Source organism: Callorhinchus milii, unplaced genomic scaffold, assembly GCF_018977255.1.
Source record: "Callorhinchus milii isolate IMCB2004 unplaced genomic scaffold, IMCB_Cmil_1.0 Scaffold4, whole genome shotgun sequence".
Classification (NCBI taxonomy): Eukaryota; Metazoa; Chordata; class Chondrichthyes; order Chimaeriformes; family Callorhinchidae; genus Callorhinchus; species Callorhinchus milii.
The window spans coordinates 8,734,579-8,755,921 of NW_024704745.1; the positions used below are offsets into that span (position 1 = coordinate 8,734,579).

Sequence of the window (21,343 nt, forward strand, 5' to 3'; positions counted from 1 at the left end):
TTGCTTTACCCATTTTTTGTGCTGTAATGTCATCCCGGTTCTCCTCTGACGTTCACACTCATGTGCACTTTCCAGGTCGCTGAATAGCGATGAAAAACAACAACAACAACAAAATTACATTTATAGAGCGCCTTTCGCATCAGGAGGACGTCCCAAAGCGCTGAACAGTCAGATGTCGGGGCCCGAGCATGGAGTGGGGGGGGGGGGGTGTAGGGGTGAGGGAAGGCAGAGAGGTGGGAGGGAGACCAAAGGCACGGTCGAAGAGGAAGGTCTTGAGACTGACCTTGAAGGAGGCAAGGGAGGAAGAGATGCAATTGATGTTTCCCTTCCTCAGACCAGGGGCTCTATTGAGAAGTTTGTTTTGTTAAACTACAAGTCTCCTGGGTTGTCCTCCCGACATAAAATTACTATATAAATGTAATTTTTTTGAGATGTCTCAACGACGTGATAAGGCACTATATCAAATGCAAAGATTATTATTATTGTATATCTTTGGTGGCATTGTTGGATTTCCAATTATTTCTGTGTCCACTACCAGATTAGTTTGACTAGATTTGTGTAAATATATATCTCAGTAACATTCCTAGAACCGATGTCAAGGGGTTTTGTAGCAACATTTGTTCAATTTTTATATTAAAAAAGGACAATGAACAATAGAGACTGGGTTTGGAGTGACACAAGGCTTTCTTATTAAGGATTCCTGCTAGAAACTGTTGCTTGATGCTAGAAGGTTGAAGGGTGATCTCACTGAGTTTTTTAAAATAATGAAGGGATTCGATAGGATAGATACAGAGAAACTATTTCCTCTGGTAGGCGGAATCCAGAATAAGGGGTCACAATCTTAAAATTAAAGCTGGGCCATTTAGGAGTGAAATCAAGAGGCAGTTTTTCACCCAAAAGGTGGTGGAAATCTGGAACTCTCCCGCCCCCTAAAGGCTGTGGATGTCCATTCAAATTTTCAAGACTAAGGTGGCTAGATATTTATTTGGTCAGTGTATCAAGGGATATGGGCCAAGGGCGAGTACACATCAGCCATGATCTTATAGAATGGTGGAAACAGGCCTGATGGACTGAATGGTCTCCTCCTGTTTCTATGCTTCACATTAGACCCCAATCTTCTGATGAAGCAAAGAAATGCTTCGTTCTCAAGCAACTCACCTCATTCTGTTTGACCCTCAAACAATGAAAAAAAATTCGACCCTGTCTTGCGAAAAGCGCCCCATTAAAAAATAAACCTCAAAAGTCATAGAAAGCCTTTTCAATACAATTTTATTTTGTGTAATAGGACAAACTAATATTTTACATTCCAACCTTTGCTGCCAAAATCCAGCAGGAAAAAAACATTTTTTCCCTGTGGTGTAATTCCATGAGGGGAAAATAATTAGAAGCAGAATTACATTACCGTAGAGAAACAGGAGAAAATGTGTTTACTATCCAGTAATAGATGACTGCAGTTCACAAAAGGGATCACTCGAAACTCCCAACGATTAGAATGGCTGGTTTAAGGCTGAGGTCCCGGAAGCCACTAAGAGTCTTGCTAGTGGCAATTCACTGTGAATCTCCATGGCTGTTCCACCTGCACTGGACAAGGCGACCAAGGATGTTGATGTGGCAGGCTGGCTGAGGCTTCCTCGAAGAAACTGTCCTTGTTGGTTTCCAGTAGCAGTGTTGGGTTGGTTGACCGGGCTCACAGAGCTGTTACCTACTGCCCAGTGGCACGTATACTGGCTTTAAAAAAACACAAGTAGATTTCACCCAAAATATCCTGAAGAGATAAGATTGTGACTTATGAACCATGTCCAACAGGAGAGGGGAATAGAGGGGTGACTGGAGGCCGTCAATTTAAGATGGTTAGCAAACGAGCACTAGGGTAGATAAATGCTCAAAAAAGGAATGAACTACAAAGCTGTGGGGGAAAGGGCAGGTAAATGGGATTGAAAGGATTAGTTTTTAAAGAGCCAGCACAGACACAAGAATAATAATAATCTTGGCATTTGATATAGTGCCTTATCACATCTTCGAGAAGTCTCAAAGCGCTTCACAGACTATAATGTAAAGTGAATTGATTGTACATCTTGTGGGAGAAACGTGGTATGATGGGCTGAATATCCTTCTGTGATTCTATGGGTGGGATGGGGGTTTGTGTGGAATACAAACACTAGCACAGAGTGGTAGAGCCAAGTGTCCTATTTCCATTCAACATCACTCTATGTAACTCTTGTGTCGCGCAATTTTCCAGTTGGCAAGGTGAAGCGGTCTCACTACTGCACCATCACCACTGCCGTTTACCCCTCACAATGCTAAGCCCGTTATTCATTAAGCGCATTCATTTTTGCCAGTGGCAATCAAATATTTTAACACCTCAAACATGGAAAAATTCCAGCTGACATTGAGGAAAGGAGCCATTCAGGCCTCTAGTTAAGTGCCACCTGGATGAAAGCATATAAAATATGTTCGAGTCTCCCCATTCCCATCCACCGCATTACCATTTAGACATGGCCGCAGTCCAAAACCAATAAGGCTTTTGACTCTAGCTTGTGACCAAGAAGAAATAATCTCAGTATTAAAAACAATCCTTGGCAGTGAAGTGTGGCTACTTTGTTTTTATCATCAACACCTTTTTGAAAAGGTTCAAAATTGAAGATAATGAATCCATCCACAGTGCTGCCAATTGCACATTTTATTGTGCCTCAACATGTCGAACCGTCTCAATGCACTGCACCTTGATTACTGTCAAGTGTAAATGTGGTGACTGTTTTTTTGAAGCAAATACAGCATCTATTTCCAACAAAAAGGTCTCACAAACAGTCCTAAGGTGAAGACTAATTAATCTGCAAGGGTTATTAAGGGTCAGAATCCTCTAGCGCATTGGTTAGAGCACTCGCTTCGCAAGTGAGAGGACCCGGATTCGATTCCCAGGCAGAACGAAACATTAGGTGTTTCCTTACTCCACGCTCCTCTGTTTATCAAGCAGTAAGTAGGAACCTGGTTGTTGGCGGATAGTTTTCCGGGGGTAATAATCTCTTCATAAAAATAAATAAACAATAATTTAGTCACTCAAACCACAACTGTTTGTGGGACACTGCTGTGGGCAATTGGCTGCTACGTTTCGCCCAGAAAATATACAGTCAATTCACTTTACAGTATATTCTGTGAAGTGCTTTGAGTTGTCTCAATAATGTGACAAGGTGTCGTATCAAATACAAGAAATACTATCATTCCTCTTCATACATAGGCCGTGTGTAAGGAGATTGCAGTGGCATTTGGGATTACTCAGCATTTGGCTGCAATAATCAAAAGCCTTCGTTCATAAGCATCATATACAAAATAGTTTTTTTTAAGTCAGTCAGGTGTCTGACACATACATAATCCCAACACCGTGCTTAAGAGTCTCTAAGCCAGACTGAGAGTTCCACATTTGAGGTGCCACCTACATTTGGAGATTTCACTGCAACTAGAATTAAATCAGCACTCTCTCCGTGGGGATGCACCCTGCTTACCTAATTCTGGAGAGCATTTGGTGCAGGTTGGTGTATATTACGGTGAAGTGTGTGTTGGGGTAACTGCTGAGATTCACCTTCAGGTTGTTGACTTATGTGACCTTACCCAGCACTAGACCCAGTTGCAGTTGGAGGTGTGACAGGTAACATGTTGGTGTGTCTTGCAGAAGTCATCGTTGACCAGTTGTCGTGTCCAGGTAAAACCTGAAGACCATTACTGGAGCTCTCTGCAAAAGAAACTAGTTGAAAACATAATACAGTATTGATCAGTAAAACATTTGTTCTTGAAAAAAAGAAATTTCCCTCTAATTTCTTTATTCTCAACAGCATGATAAGCTGCTATATATCAAATACAAGGATTATCATTGTTATTATAAACGATCTGCAATGGTCCACTAAACAGATTCAATGGGCTAAACATTGTTAAACAGCCTCCTGTTCCAATGTTTCTAAGTGCATGAATGGTCTGGGTGACTCTAAAACATAATGGCAAATACTGGCACATTCCTTCGTTTGATTTAAATTGAATTAAATCAAATTCGGTCCATTAATGTCAACATTTTTTACTATTTGTTGGGAAATTCATCAGCTGAAATAATAATTCCAGTATTTACAATGACATTCAGAAGTCTCAACAGACACTCAAATCAGATGACATTGATACTCAAATGGTACCTGCCATTAATATGATTGCTCCAATCTTAATCACAGGACTGTTAATAAAAGCATTTGGAAATCAAACTACCATCAACACATAATCTATGTAGTCAACAGACAAGCATATTTTGAGCACATCTGGAGTGTGTTGTTGAATTAACCTCAGTAATTGCTTCATTTAGTTCACACATTATATGAACATTTGTTAACAACAACAACAGCTACTTGCAATGATATAGTGCCCTTCTTGTGAATAGTGTCTCAGATCGCTTAACAGTGGTGTGGTTAGACGGTGAGCTGGAAAGAGAGGGGAATGACTGAAGGTACGGTCAAAGAGGAAAGTCTTGAGGTGTGATTTGAAGACGGGGAGAGAGGGGGCAAAGCAAAGGGATTGAGGCAGGGAATTCCAGGGCTTCGAGGTATAGTAAAGCATGGCCGCCAATTGTGGAGCAGATGGGAGGAGGGATGTGGCAAAGCCATCTGAGCGAATGCAGTGGGTGATGGCGTCTGGGGGGGAGCAGATTGGAGCGTTGAAGTAAGCCCACAGAAATAAGTAGGATAAATTATTGGGACACTGCATAAACGAACAATGTTATATATTCTCTAAATGAAACAACAAAATAAAACGAGGTGAAATGTATTATTAGTTTAAGTTCGGTACATTTTTAATTCAATTGAATTATTTGGAATTCAAATACAGTAATTATTTTTAAATTCAAATGTAATGCATTCTTGTTGTTTCTATTATATATTTTTTTCTATTTAACCAGATTGCCTGTCACCCAGACCAAAGTAAAAGATTTTTCATTTCCTTTTTATTTACAAATCAATCTTTACCTACTGCATTTGTTAGAAAAACTGAACAGGCAAAGGTCTTAACAAGTGGTCACCCATGTAAACTACAAGAAGGCAGTTTAATGTAGCAATCCTCATTTCAAACAATTTACTCGTAGAGAAAAACAAACAGAAAGCAAAACTCAATAAATATAGTAAGTTGATNAAAAAAAGTTAAAGGAATTTCAGAGCAATTCTAGATTTTATGAAACATTACTTATCTAAATAAGTTAGATTTCAACAGATTTTGAAACATATTTACCAATTAAGAGTTTGCGTTCAAAATACATGATTACAACACTTCACAGTGTATCCTGTGAGACACTTTGAAACGTCCTCCTGATTGTGAAAGCTGCTGTATCAAATGTAAGGGTTATTTGTATCAAACTGGTTTGATACAAAATTTACAACAACTCATCCTCTACTTTTCATCCTACCTGTAGCGTAGTTTCTATGTATGTAGGATGCTGGGTATGGATTGGCACGGTGACTTCGCAAGGAGTTGTAGCGTTCACAGCTGTGGTATGAGTGGGCACCAGAAAGTGGCAATGCCGTGGTGTATTGATAGTTAGGATTTGTCGGTGCACATATCGTCTCCGGGTTGGGCATCAACCAACCACCTACTTGGAAAAATAACAAATAACAATAACATGGCACTGACATGACTATGGCTCATTGAGAAATGATAATATAATAGTAATCTTTGCATTTGATATAGCGCCGTTTCACAGCTACAAGACGTCTGAAAACGCTTCACAGAATATACTGTAAAGTAAATTGACTGTATATTTTTGTGGGCGAAATGGGGCAGCCAATTGTGCACAGCAGTGTCCCACAAACAGTCGTGGATTGAGTGACCAATTTTTTTAGTTTGTTTTTAAAAGGGATTATTACCCCCAGAAAGTGATCCAATCGACTAACAACAAGGTTCCTACTTACTGCTCGTTAAACAGAGGCGTGTAGAGTAAGGAAACTTGCCTAAGGTTTTGCCCTTGCCAGGAACCAAACCCGGGTCGTCTTGCTTGTGAGGCAAGCGCTCTAACCACTATGCTACAGGATGATGTCCTCTGAAAGCACTTCCATACCAAGAAAAAAAATCTTATGGTCAGGCTTTCAGCCTGTCTACCCCCACTCTCTGGAACTCCATCCCGGAGTTCCTCCAACTTGTTCCCTCCCTCACCTAATTCAAGGTCCATCTCAAAACCTGTCTGTTTTGATTGCACTTTCAGTAATCTTTCCCCTCCCCAAAGAGCTCAGGTGCCAAGCCAGGACTGTTAAGACTTTTGGGATATCCTCCAGATGTGAAAGGTCCTATATAAATGTAAATTTGTATGGTATTTTACGAGAAAGCTAAACCAAAAGCAGAAGTGGGAATTATTTCCTACAAGTACTCGTTTCTACAATTTTTCTGCTATGTGATTTAGGTCAATGGCAACCTAGCAGATTTAGTTGGTTAAATTCCTGCAGTCCCCACACCCTGGCTCTTGCTAACCAGCATCTAATATTTTCAGGGGTTAGGTGAGCAGGGTACATCCCTCTAGGGAAGAGTGTGCACTCCAATCCAGCTAAATGGAAATTTCAATTCATATCAAGAACTCTGAGTAGATGATTTAAGGTTAGACTCTTAAGCATAAAGATGTGTTTCCACATGCATCAGACAAAAAAACAAGTGGGCATAGAAGGACTGCAGTGGGATTGCTATGTCAAAGATATGTGGAGTCCTTCTCCAGGTTATATTCCCCTCCTAATCCAAACATACGTCTAAATGCTTGGCTCCTCATTTCATTGCTGTTTCTTGGAACATTGTTGGGGAAGATTAGCTGCTGAATTTGACTGTTGAACAACAGTTACTTTATTTCTACTCAACTATATTTTCTGAAGCGCTTTGAGGTAGTTATTTACAGGTGAAAGGTGCTATATAACTACAAATTATTATTATTATTTCATGACAACCAGTGGTCTTTTAAATGGTTGTGAGGTTCGTTGTGGATATGCACATCTCAGTTTGTCTTGTTTGATAATCTCAGGGTCACTTGTTTGCAGGGTAGTTTAGTGGCTGCTTGGTGAAAGTGCAATGTACAACAGATTCAATGTGGTAAGGACAAATCTCAGCACATATCTACCTGCAGAATTCATTTGTCAGCATCTTCCACTGCATAGCTGTGCGGAGAGGACAGCATATTAAACCACCATGTCACACTATTATAACAAGGACTGGTCACTGCAATTGACACCAACCTCTTCATATCACTTATTTGTATACAACAAAGTTAGCAACTTACTGTGGGAGTAATTCATGTGTTGATTTTCAGAAAAGTTATCAGAGGGATCCTTGCAGCTGGCTCTGTAAGAGTTCAGATGTAGACATAGGATTAAATTAGTATGTCAGCCTGGCTCAGTTGGTAGCACTCTCGCATTTGAGTCAAATGTCGTGGGTTGAAGCCCCGCGTTGGGATGTTGAACTCAAGTAGTCCAAGATGACATTACAGTACAGTGCAGGGGTGGGCTGTATCGTTCGAGGTCCTGTCCTCCTGATAAAATGCTAAACCGAAGCCCTGTCTGCCACTCCAGATGAAAATTAAAAAGATCCCATGGAATTATTTGAAAAGAGAAGGGAGTTTATCCCAGTATCTGGCTAATGATCTCTCGCCCCAAAATTGGTCATTTACTTCATGGCTGTGGGACATAGCTGTGTGCAAGCCGGCTGTTTCATTCACCCACAAAACACACAGACACCGCTCCGGAGTCCTGTAGCTCCGCAGTTAGAGCGCTCGCCTTGCAAGCGAGCAAACCTAGGTTCGATTCCCGGCAAGGCGAAACGTTGGGCAAGTTTCCTTACTCCACACTCTTCTGTTTACCTAACAATAAGTAGGAACCCGGTTGTTAGTCAATTGGCAGATCCCTTTTCCAGAGGTAATAATTCCTTAAAAAAGTAAGAAATTGGTCACTCAATCTACGACTATTTATGGGACACTGCCGTGTGCAATTGACTGCTGCTTTTTGCCCACAAAATATAGTCAATTCACTCTACGGTATTTTCTGTGAAGCGCTTTGAAACATCTCAGAAGATGTAATAAGGCGCTATATGCAAGGATTATTATTATTATTATTATATGTGGAAACCCATCATTGGATAAGAGTATCCAAACCAAGCTGAGAATTCCATGCATCCCATCTACACTACGGAATCCCAGTGTTTGTGAAAGGTGCTATACAAATGTAATGTTGTAATTTTATTGTTGTACACAAATACACATTCACTCCATTGCACAGTAAATCCTGTTAAGTGCTTTGAACGTCCTTCTGATGCTATACCAAATGTAAGGATTATTAATTTAAATTGCTTGGAGTCCAGGTCTATGAAACGTTTCCCGTTCCTGCTGGACCTGACTAAATGGATCTTAACCTTTTCACTATAATAAAAAATAAAGCTTAAAATGGTTCTTGAAGCAAAGCAAACAATGAAGATAGAAAGCATCTTGTTCCAAAGCATTGACTCGCCTTTCTTTGGCATCCAGAAATGCTTTCGCAAAGGGGTTATTCTTGATCTTCAGAGCTGTAACCTTAAAAAGGACACACACAGAAAAGGCAAAAGGTGAGGCAAGCACTGTCTCCACTCTAAAATCAGCATTAGAAACTTACACAGGACTGTGCAGCTAAATTTTCAAGTTACATTTCTAAACTACATGATTAATTTTCAATTCGAAACTGCTAACTAACAATGATAGTCCCAGTCAATTTAAACAATTTTTTTCGATAAAAAAGCTTCAACAATTTGCCTCTTGTAGTTATTTTGTTTGATGATGACTGAAGATCGGGTTCTTGAGACCTCGGGATATGCCATGTGTCTCTCAGATGTACAAGACAAGGAATATCCCAGGTTTGACCCTGCTGTGTGCGGAACTAACAGAGCTTGGCCAAGTGATAGTAGGATTGTTATGAAAGGCATCAGTGATAAGAGTTACGAAAGGGATGATCAACCAAGCTGTGCCCTGGTTGCTACGCAGAGATCCCGATTGGAGATATGAAGACAGGATTAAGGATGGAGGTCAATGATAGCTATGGGTCTACCTGGCACAGTTGGTAGCACTCTTGCCTCTTGAGTCAGAAGGTTGTGGGTTCAATGCCCCATATCAGGACTTTGAACTCACATAATTCACTTGTAGGACATTGTTGTACGCAAACTGGCTACCGCGTTTCACCCACAAAACACACAGTCAATCAATTTTACAGTATATCCTGTAAAGCACTTTGAAATGTTTTAGAGACATGATAAAGCGCCATATCAAATGGAAGGATTATGATATTATTATTGATTATTATTATTATTTATTATTATAAATGACAGGAAAAGGGTTATGTGTCAACAATGATGTTCTTGTGTGATACTGACCTCCTCATTCTGATATGCAGTCACTGCGATGAACTGAGTTTCAGGGAAAAAGTGATTGGAAATCATCCTGTGAGGACCTCCCAGTCGCACTATATAAATCTGAGGCTCGTACTTGTGCAGAGAATTTAGAATTACCTGTGTGAAAAAAAGGAAGACAAAGTGTAAGTTAACAATCCTGACTTTACTTACAGGATTTTTACCCACGTAGAATACTTTTAATTGTTGTATCCTTCTGGACACTGCTTAATGCTGTGAACGAGTGACAAGTGGAAAAATACCTGGATTTACACTTACTCTAATGACAAATACATGTTACAATTCACAGTAAAATCATGTGAAGCTCTTTCAGAGGTCCTGATGATATTAAGTGGTGCTGTGTGTATATTAAAATATATACTGTCAATTCACTTTGCAGTATATTCTGTGAAGCTCTTTGAGATGTCTCAATAACATGATCATAATGATGATAATGATAATAATCCTTGCATTTGATATAGCACCTTATCACATTGTTGCGACATCTCAAAGTACTTCACAGAATAAGGTGCTCTATCAAGTGCAAGGATTATTATTATTATTATTATTATTATTATATTAAACACAAGGATTAATATAATTTATTGCTAAATTAAAGTAGGATTTTGTTGGTTTGTTGCTTAAAAGAGCCTAAAGAAAATCAGCATCAAAGCTGAGTCTGAATTCAATAATTTGAATTTGGTGCATTCGGAATACTCTGAAACACTGTGTTAATAGAGTAAATGTAGACCCAAATGAGATGTTATACTTTCTATTCCTTAGCACAGACATCCCACAAACAATATAAGAGAACAGAAAAATAGGAAGCTATGAAGGATTTGACAACTCTATACATTTGTATAACACAAAACAATACAAATTTACATTTGTACAGCACTTTTTTACATCAGGAGGGAGGATGTTCCAAAGCATTATTTATATATATATTATATATATGTGTGTATAACTGCTATGCGGAATTTGCTGCTGTGTTGCACCCACAAAATACACAGTCAATTCACGTTACAGTATATTCTGTGAAGCGCTTCGAGGCATCTCAGTGATGTGATAAGACTCTATAACAAATGTAAGGATTATTATTATTATATATATATATATATATGTGTGTATTAATTGCTATCAACATATCTATTACTGTAGCTTTCGACTACCAGGATGCAAGAACGTGGTCGAGATGGACCTTGGTCTTTTTTTTGGTCCAGCAGTCCTATGTTCCTGTGTATAAAGGCAACTTATCGAAATGAAAGAAGGGAAATGAAAGGGAAATGCAGTGCACGATTTGTTTCAAATCTGAAAATTGTTGTATTCCATTAATTCGGGATAAGTGCCCTTTGCCAGCTGCTAATTATTTTTACAGCAGTTAAGACCTCCAACTTTGTATTAGAATTAAGTGGGGGCAGAGTCATCCCATAATAAATGTATTCCAGACTTTCAAGTTGGTTTTGTTGTGTGTGTGTGTGTGTGTGTGTGTGGGTGGTGGGGGTGGGGGGTGGTGGTGGGGAGGGGGAGAGGTGTCTAAAAGGGATAAGCCGTTAATTTCATGTGATGATTGATAATTGCAAAACAACTCTAATTATCTAATTGCATGTAAAGCACTCACTTTTGTTTAAGGCAATTTCAGGAGGCAACTGACAGCTCTGTGCCAAGGAAAACATCAATGACTAAAACTCATTACAAAGCGGGGTTTTTTTTTTAAAAAAAAACATAACCCTGGAGTCGTACACACAGCGAGATCTCTCAGCCCACAAAACAAAACAAAAAAACCTTTTTTTTTTGGGTAGTGGGGGGGTGGGGGTTGTTTGCTGAGTACAACGCGATGTCCATTAAACTCTGAAAGTCTCAATTAGACCTGTGTGTGGGTTTTTTTTTTTAATTCTTGTTTGCGTTTGGTTTCCCATCCAACAATAGGGGCGACATGAGCAGAGTGGGGCTGAGAGAGGGATAACTATAATTACATTAATGCGCCCTTTTTTTTTGGTGTGTTCGTAATTGCACTTGGCTTGTCGTTGCAAACCAGAGGGAGTTTGCAGCAGCAGCAGCAGCGACTTGCCTTACCTGTCCACCGCAGTTGACTTTATTGGTCAACTTGACTTTGCTGAAAGAGATGGGGGCTTTCATCCAATACGCCCCGAAGTTGGGGGAGTCCGGGTGGATGTAAACGCAGCTCTGGGTCAGGGGCTCTGGTTTGCCCGCAGGTACCCACTCGCCGTTCACATACTTCCAGCGATGGCTATCAGCGACCACGAAGTCCAACAGGAATGAGTACATGGCGTTTGGATCCAAACCAGAGACGCTTATTTTAAGGACTGGAAACATTCGCCTGAAAGAGGGAGAGGGGGAGAGAGGGGGGGGGGGGGGGGGGAGGGGGGGGGGGGGGGGGGGGGGGGGGGGGGGGGGGGAGAGGGAGAGAGAGAGAGAGAGAGAGAGAGAAAGGTGATATAGAAAGAAAGAAAGAGAGATAGAAAGAGAGATAGAAAGAGAGAGAGAGAGAGAGAGAGAGAGAGAGAGAGAGAGAGAGAGAAAGAAAGAAAGAAAGAAAGAAAGAAAGAAAGAAAGAAAGAAAGAAAGAAAGAAAGAAAGAAAGAAAGAAAGAAAGAAAGAAAGAGAGAAAGAGAGAGAGAGAGAAAGAGAGAGAGAGAGAGATAGAAAGAGAGATGGAAAGAGAGACAGAGAGAAAGCAGATACAGATAGAGATAGAGAGAGAGAGAGAGAGAGAGAGAGAGAGAGAAGAGAGATAGAAAGAGAGACAGAGAGAAAGCAGATAACAGAGAGAGAAAGAGAGAGAGAAGAGAGATAGAAAGAGAGACAGAGAGAAAGCAGATAACAGAGAGAGAGAAAGAAAGAGAGAGAGAGAGAGAAGGATAAAAAACAAACCTTTCTTTGGGGAAACACATAACGATCATTTCACTGAAAAACACGAAAAAAAAGCACCTGTGTTTTTTTTCCCCTCTCAATAGAAGAGAGTGACTCTGACTCTGGCTCTGACTCTCGGGGTTTTTCCTGTGTAATTCCAACCTTCGGAGCAACGCCGTTTAGGGCAGGAAAGGGGGAGTGGGGGAGAGTTCCGTGGGAACCGTTCAGCAATGGGATCAGAAGTCCCCATCCAGTGCAAACGAGGGCAGAAAAAGAGCGACCAGGTTTGAGACAGAAATGTTTTGGGGGCATTCAGATATTCCCAGAACCAGGCTACGAATTATTATTATTATTATTAATTATTATTTTATTATAGCATGAATTATCATCCAGGATTATTGCTATTATATTATATTATATTATGTAATAATATAATAGCAATAATCCTCGATGATAATTCATACTATAATAAAATAATAATAATAATAATAAAATTATATTATTATAGTATCTAATATAGTATTATATTATTACGAATACAGCCAGCGACTGGGGCTGCACCTCTCCCATCCTGTTAGCGTCAGAGTGGATTATTTGGTCAATTTGAAATAAATATCTCTCGCATAAACGAAGCATTTCTCTGTGCCAAAAGGAGAGGCCGATGAAAGGGACAAGAGATTCAATCACCCCCAGGAGGGGAGAAGGTTGGAGGAGAAACCAACACACTGTAGCCTCCGCGTTATTATAATTATAATCATTATTATAACTATTATCGTTATCATTGTTACTATCACTCATCACTGCACCCACGTCATTATTAAGCAGTCATAAATATTATTATTCACCGCTATTAGTCGCCGTCGTTCACCATCATCATAACAAAGAAGATTAGCAGAAAAACATAAGAGGAGGTTAACCAAAAAAAAATTTTTTCACGCAAAAGGGTTGTTCAGGAAGCCAAATGCTTTTTTTTTTTGACTACGAGTTGACGCCCAGACGGTCACATCCTTTGAAAGGGAATCAAATAAAGACTTGGATGAATGAAGACATGAATTTGGGAGGAGAGTGCAAAGGGAGGGTTGGAATTAGAGAAGACAGCTCCAGTGGGCAGATACTGTATGCTAATAATAATAATAATAACAACAATAATAATAATAATAATAATAATAATAATCCTTGCATTTGATATAGCGCTGTTCACGTCGGGCGGACGTCCCAAAGCGCTTCACAGAACGCACTGTAAAGTGAATTGACTGTATATTTGTGGGCGAAACGCGGCGGCCAATTGCGCACAGCAATGTCCCACAGACAGTCGTGGATTGAAAATGACCAATTTATTATTGTTTTGGGGGTTTCGGAGGGATCAGTACGATCGCTTCGGAGCCCAATTTTGGGGATGGCGTCAGATCAGCCCCTGATCTGGAACACAGCGCTATCCCTTTCCTGCTATCCTGGAAACGGGATGCAAGTCCTCTTCCCTCTCTCTTTTGGCTCTCACATGGCGTTGGGCGACTTCTTCCAAGTTCCTCCTTGCAAACTCCACAGCGGAAAATCGACAGTGTCAGAGGGGCAACAGCAACAACAGCAACAACAACAACAACAACAACAACAAATATCACACAGGGAAATCACACCGAGGTGAGCTCTCTCTCTCTCTCTCTCTCTGAGGGTTCCCTAAGGGCAGTGTATTGGGGAAAAGCCTACAGGGAAGCTCGTCTGCTCATCCCCTGGTTCGCTCTGCTCGGTTTGGGGGGGAAACGCTGGGCTCAAAGTGCAGAACAATATTTTTTATATTCCCGAGCACCGACACATATGCCCACCACCCCCCCCCCACCCAAAAAAACGATGACTTTTAATAGAGACCCTCCACCACCACCCAAAGCATTTATTTCTCTTACTCCTGCAAAACCCAAGCCATAAAACTTGGAACAAGGTATTATTTGTGGAGTCCTGTAGCTCAGTGGTTAGAGCACTCGCTTTGCAAGTGAGAGACCTGAGTTCAATTCCAGGCAGAGGGCAAAACCTTGGGCAAGTTTCCTTACTCCACACAGAGCCTAATAATAAACCCTCCAAAAACCAAAAACAATAAGAAATTGGTCATTTTCAATCTACGACTGTTTGTGGGACATTGCTGTGCGCAATTGGCTGCCGCGTTCGCCCACAAATATACAGTCAATTCACTTTGCAGTGTGTTCTGTGAAGCGCTTTGGGACGTCCTCCCGACGTGAAAAGCGCTATATCAAATGCAAGGATTATTATTATTATTATTGTATCATATTATTTTGGGGGCAAAACGCTGCGATTTTCAACAGGACCGTTTTATCGCGAGTCTCCCAGTTGCGGTTCTGTTCGTTGTCCCAAAGGCGTAATGCAAAATAGTGTCACGTTAGTTCGTCTTATGCTTTACGTGGGAAGCCAGAAAAAAGCGTGAAGGTGTTGCTCTCGCGTTCGCAAACACAGCGAAAGTCGGGCGAATGCTCGACAGGAATATAAATGAACCCAAATATTTACTGATGCGAAAGAGTTTCATAAACCTTTAACGAAAGTGGAGATCGCAATAGTACTGTAAAGTGCCCGACGGTGATTAGTTAAAAACTGCCCATTAAAACGATTTCTGATGGCTTGTTTGGGGGGGAGGGGTGGGGGGGGGGGGGGGCAAAAAATGTTAGCTTTTTTTTTAAAAAAAAAGAAATTTAGCGAATATTAAGAGGCTTTACGCCGATTGACATTACATTACATATTATATTATATTATATTATATTATATTATATTATATTATATTATATTTCAGGTTGTTGAGAATAAACAATTGATTTTTATTGATTTTTTTTTTGCTTGAGGTCATTGCTTCGATCTGTATCACTCTTAAAATTTAACACGGAATCCGTCGGTTTTAAACGGATTTTGCAGTCGGTGTCGCTCCAATGAATTTAAGTCACAACACACTTGTTGATCGACAGTGATGTATGTGGTGGTTCAGAGGTACGTTGGTTTGCAGAGGAAGGGTTCGGCATAACCCCCTATTGCACACTCACTGAACCTCAATATAAAAAAAAACAACCTTGAGATCACCGCACAGGTGACAACGCGACGTCCTTCTGGTAAAATAGATCGTGTTGCAAAGCGGCCCCTTTTCGTCTTGTTTTCGTACTGCGCGTAATAAACGCGCTGCAGATTCATCCCCCACCGTGAAATATCGTTGCGATTTTCCAGATGGGATAACGCGTGCAGGATTTTTCCTTTGCTGAGCTGCAATTCGGTGTGTGTTTGCGTGTGTGTGATTGCGTGTGTGTGTGTGTATGTGCGAGTGTGTGTGTGTGTGATTGCGTGTGTGTGTGTGTGTGTGTGTGTGTGTGATTGCGTGTGTGTGTGTGTGTGTGTGTGATTGCGTGTGTGTGTGTGTATGTGTGTGTGTGATTGCATGTGTGTGTGTGTGTGTGATTGCATGTGTGTGTGTGTGTGTGTGTGTGTGATTGCGTGTGTGTGTGTGTATGTGTGTGTGTGATTGCGTGTGTGTGTGTGTGTATGTGTGTGTGTGATTGCGTGTGTGTGTGTGTGTGTGTGTGTGTTTGCTGTCAAATTGAATTAACACAATTCCAGTTTGCATCCCCCAGCACGCCAGGGATTTACAAACCTGCACCAAAATACCTGGACCAATGTCTCCAGAACTGGGATCTGTAAGTAATGCTATCGTTATTGTTGTTATTGTTATTATTATTATTATTATTATTATTATTATTATTATTATTATTATCCTGGCGTTCTCATAACGCTAATCTCATCAATCCCGACTGATCAAGGGGCGTTTATACGGGAAAACTGTACAAGGAGGAAGAGGGCACTGGGGAGCAAGAGAGGAGACTGAGAATGGGAAACTAACTGTACGCCTGTCATCGGAAAGTGTGAATATTGCACTGTGATTTTTTTTAAAAAAAAACACGTGTGAGACCTCCACGATCAAAATACAATGACTATAACTAGTAAAAGGTCCCACCGTTGAAGTTTTCTCACACACACACACACACACACACACACACACATAGAAACAAGACACAACCAAACAGGATTGCACAAAGCAAAGTTTGCTGAAAAGATTAGGAACTGGGGAAGGGAGAGAGAGAGAGAGAGAGAGAGGTGGGGGTGGGGGGGTTGTGGGGTGGGGGGGGGGGGGGGATGGAGAGGGAGAGATGCAATTGCAACGATATGACCTAAAATTAGCGAATGTGACCAGCGTTTGGCTGTGAACTCGGTGCCTTACGTGAAACGTACTTGAATGCTCAAAGCATTTCTCAGCGAAGACCTTATTTTGGTTTTTTTTTTACAAAAAACACACACTCTCCCCCCCCCCCCCCACCCCTTGCTCGATTCCCACCGAAAACACCCGACTGAGCGAAAATGAAAAATAAAGTACTGAAATCCTCCCCGATGGTCGCTTGCACCCCCAAACCCCCCACTGCTTTGCAAAAGATGGAAAACAAAACGCCTCACTCGTTGATTTACTTATCTATTATTATTATTATTATTATTATTATTGATTGATTGATTGATTTTTTTTTCTTGGCTCGAGGTCTTACTTTGTTGGACCCGCATCTCTGCATTGAAACTGACACACACATCCCCAAAGCCTTCACAAAGAAGTTGCACTCTCCAGTGAATCACCTTCACGGCAACATCTCTCGACCAGAGGAGTGGGTGACATTCACACAAGTCATCGTCCAGGACCGACGGACCTATTCTTTTGCACATTATTTATCTGTGATTCACAGAATCCCCATCAATGACTAAGTGATCCATTGACTTGATCTTCTTTGGCGTTATATTTCCCAGCTTTTCCGAAGCAGTGGGTGGGGTGGGTGGGGGGTGAGGGGTGGTGTGGGGTGGGGGGGATGGGGGGGGAGCAGGGTTTGGGATGCAAAAAAGCAATCACTAGGAACATCGCAGACAGCTCTTGAAAGAAGTTGCATTGGTTCTCATCTCAGTCTCTCTCTCTCTCTTACCCCCACAACCCAACCCCAAACCCCCAACCACTTCGGGCTACAAAAACGGACCCCCCCCCACCCCCACCCCCACCTCCCTTCCCTCCCCCCCTCCTCCCCTTCTCCACTGACCTCCCGTTTCTTGGTGACGATCATTTCGTTGGTGACCCGCTTGAATTTTTGCCACAGCTCCGACTCCTCCAGAGCCACTTTCAGCTGCTTTTCCGTGGGGTCGCCTTTCTCGCTGCCGACCACCAGCTCACTCTCCACGGCGCTCAACAGGCGAGCCACCCGGTGCTCGCTGCTCCTGCTGTGAGGCTGGGTCATGACTTGAGACACTTTGCCACCTCCTTTCTCTCTCTCTCTCTCTCTTCTCTCTCTTCTCTCTCCCACCCCCTCCCAACCAAAAGCACCCCCCTCCCCACTCCCCTCCACTCCCAGCTAAAACACTGTCCCCTTTCCCTCCCCCTTCCCCTACCTCCCACCACCCCCACCCCCCCAAAAAAAACAACTGAAACACTTTGCCACCTCTTCTCCTGCACCACCACCCACTCACCCCTCCAAATTCCACCCTCCCCCCCCCTACCCCCACCCTCCCTCCAGCTGAAGCACTTTCCCCTTCCCTCCCCTCCAAAAAAACAGCTGAAATACTTTCTCTTTCTCTCCTCCCCCCCAAAAAAAAAACAGCTGAAATACTTTCCCCTTCCCCTCCCCCCGAAAAAAAACCAACTGAAACTTTCTCCTTGCCTCCCTCTCCAAAAAAAAGCAGCTGAAACACTCCCCTCCCCTCCCCTCAAACACACACACACACACACACACACACAATCACCTACAGTAAAACAACCCAATCAACCTGTATGTGCATGTATGTGTGTGTGTGCATATATGTATGTGTGTGTATGTGTGCATATATGTATGTATGTATGTATGTATGTGTGTGTGTGTGTGTGCATATATGTATGTATGTATGTGTGTGTGTGTGTGTGTGTGTGTATGTATGTGTGTTGCAAAGCTTAAAGCCAAGCCTTGAACGAACGAAAATTCAAACGAAAGCAAAGTCGGGCAAAGCACACCCTCGCAGTCAGTCCCTTGCTTGTTCATTGACTGTGAATATTCCAAATAATGAGTGGACCCCAGCCATTGCAGGACTAAAAATAAACTTGACTCTAATTGCTTTTTCGCCATGTGATCCTGTGTGATGACGTTCAGCCGAATCGCCATTGGTTTTCTTCTCTGCCAGCTATTGGATGGAGCGCAATTTTTTTCCATTCAACTATTTTTTAATGCACAGTGTAGAGGGCCAGCCAGGGCTTTGCTAAAATGTAGTATACAACAACGACAACAACAACAAACAAACCAAAAATTACATTTGCGTGGCGTCTTTCACGTCGAGAGGACGTCCCAAACGCACCGGACAGTCGGTGTTTCCGACCGAGCTGGGGTTTGATATTGGGGAGGGTGGAGGCCGGGGGAGGATGGGGGGAAACAGAGTGATCGAAAGCACGGTGGAAGAGGAGGGTTTTGAGATGGGTCTTGAAGGAGGCAAGGGAGGGGGCGAGACGTTGGGACGGCGGGATGGAGTTCCAGAGGGTGGGGGTAGGGTGGCAGAAGGCCCGGCCACCAATGGCGGGGTGGGTGTGGCGGGGGACGTGAAGCAGGCTGGAGTCCGCTGAGTGGAGGGAGCTGGCAGGATGATAGGGGGGAATAAAACCATGGAGGGCTTTGAAGGTGAGGACCAGGATCTTGAACTGTATCTTCTGTGTGATGGGAAGCCAGTGGAGTCGGGCGAGGATAGGGTGATAGAGTCACAGAGCCTGATGTGGGAGAGGATACAGGCTGCAGAGTTCTGGATGATCTGTAGCCTGTGGAGGGAGGAGTTGGGGAGGCCGACAAGCAAGGAGCTTGCATAGTCAAGACTCAATGTAATGAAAGCGTATATGAGGGTTTCGGCGGCCTGTGGTGTGAAACAATGGCGGAGCTGGGTGATGTTGCGGAGGTGGGGAAGGCAGAGTGGGTCATGGCACAGATGTGGGGGAGAAAGGATAGCTGAGGGTCAAACAAGACACCAAGGTTCTGCACTGGCTTAGCAAGGTGGAGTGTGCAACCATGGATGGTGATGGTGTCAGTGCCTGAGGTGTGGAGGCGCTAACAGGAGCCAAGCAGGAGTGCCTCGGCCGGTGATGTTCAACTGAAGAAAGTTAGCTCTCATACAGGACTTGATATATTCTGTTAGGACAGCAATGGTCCTGGAGTCAAGGGTGGAGGTAGAGAGGTACAGTTGGAAGTTGACCCCATGTCTGCGGATAATGTCACCAAGAGGGAGCGTGTAGATGTTGAAGAGGAGGGGACCAAGGACAGACCCCTGAGGAATGCCGCACAAGACGGTGCGGGGGTTAGAGGAGAAGCCATTTGTGGAAATGAAGCGGACGCAGTGTGAGAGGTACGTTTTGAATCAGTCAAGGACAGAGCCATGAAGGTTGAGGTGAGAGGAGAGGCGGTGGATGAGGATAGAGTGGTCAACTGTGTCAAAGGCAGCAGAGAGGTCAAGGAGGACGAGGAGGCAGAGGGAGCCCTGGTCGCAGCTGGACAGAAACCCGATTGGAGGAGTTTGTGAAGGGAATGGCGGGAGAGGAGGGAGTGAAGCTGGGAAGCAACAACTTGTTCCGGGACCTTGGAGAGGAAAGGGAGGTTGGAGATGGGACAGTAGTTTGAAAGCAATGATGGGTCCAGGGAGGGTTTTTTGAGGATAGGATTGATGACAGCCGTTTTTAATGGTTTAATGGTATACTTTTTAATGGCATAGTTATTATAATGTACTGAACTCTCCTTTTGTCAGCTGTTTCTCCCCGAGAAGTGAGGTGCAACTTTTCTCGTGATCTGTCAGGTCTTGTGGTGAAACCAGATGAATTTGAAAGGTGAAATTATTCACAAAGATAATGACTTTGCTTTCATAAGGAAACCAGCGTGAGTTGAACTGAGCTGGCTGAAATATATCTGATTACTTTAAATTGTTCCGCAAATTTGGTTAAAAGAACCTACAATGTCTTTTCGTTTCATCCACTTTTAGAGGATTTCAGCTATGGTACTGTATATATATTTAGATATTCACAGTCGTGTAGGTACTCGAATACATGACACCTTACAATAAAAAATTGTTATAGTGCCTTTCATGTCATGAAGATGTCTCCAAGTGCTTCACAGGAATCACTGCAAAGTAGTGACTGTGTATTTTGTAGGCAATTTCAGCAGCCGATTTGCCTACAGTAATGTCCCACAAACTGCCAAGAAGTGGATGAGCAATTTTTTTGGGGGATTGTTGGGTCAGAACACAAGAAGAAACCCCCTTCTCATTTCGAGTAGTACCAAGGGATCTTTAATATCCGCCTGAATATGCATGTCAGCTTAATGTCTCATACAAAGGACAGTACCTCGAACAATATAGGGCACCCAGCGCTACGTTGAAATGTCACCAGGGATTCTATGGGCTCAAAGTCAAGGTGTTGGTCTTATACCTACAAACTTCTGACTCAGAGAACACAGCACTACCAACTCGTTCACTTACACACACACACACATACATATATATATATATATATAATTGTTTTAATCAGCTAACCAAATTAGAGAAGGCAAATGAGTAGCTTCACATTGATACGATTACATCACTGAATACTCATTTTGGTTCGTGTGTAGCAAAGCTTTATTAATTCTGTAATTTTCTAGATCCATAGCAAGTTAAAGAAACTTCAGGGTAAAGGACTTCGGAAACAATCAGAAACTATTTAATTGCAAAAAATACTGAAGCAGCTTCAGCCATTTTAACCATTGGAGGAAACAATTTGCTCCAATGTTGTCAACCCCCTTCCTTATCTCCAGCCCAACAAATTTACAGTGTCCGGTCGATTCACATTAGGCAAACAGCTTGCAAAGTACCCAAAATATTCACTAATCTGGAATTATTCACGGGACAGACATTTGCATCAAATTATGAGTTCCAAATTTGTCGATCAAACAATTTTGTGACAAAATTGTCAGTCGTTCATCGGGAGAAGGAAAAATGTGAAAAATGAACTTCTGTTTAGCCCACAAAACAT

The 21,343-nt window shown here is 42.4% G+C and overlaps 1 protein-coding gene across 1 annotated transcript; it reads right to left on the reverse strand.

Moving 5' to 3' along the window:
• Positions 1-1,487: 1,487 nt before the first annotated feature.
• On the reverse strand, positions 1,488-17,582 carry LOC103180185 (T-box transcription factor TBX19-like; the record flags this gene model as incomplete). The annotated part of the gene is made up of 8 exons (XM_042334031.1): positions 1,488-1,728; positions 3,607-3,739; positions 5,429-5,614; positions 7,274-7,335; positions 8,493-8,554; positions 9,385-9,519; positions 11,476-11,746; positions 17,389-17,582. Coding segments are annotated over 8 exons (1,284 nt in total), but the record flags the coding sequence as incomplete, so codon positions are not given.
• Positions 17,583-21,343: the final 3,761 nt, after the last annotated feature.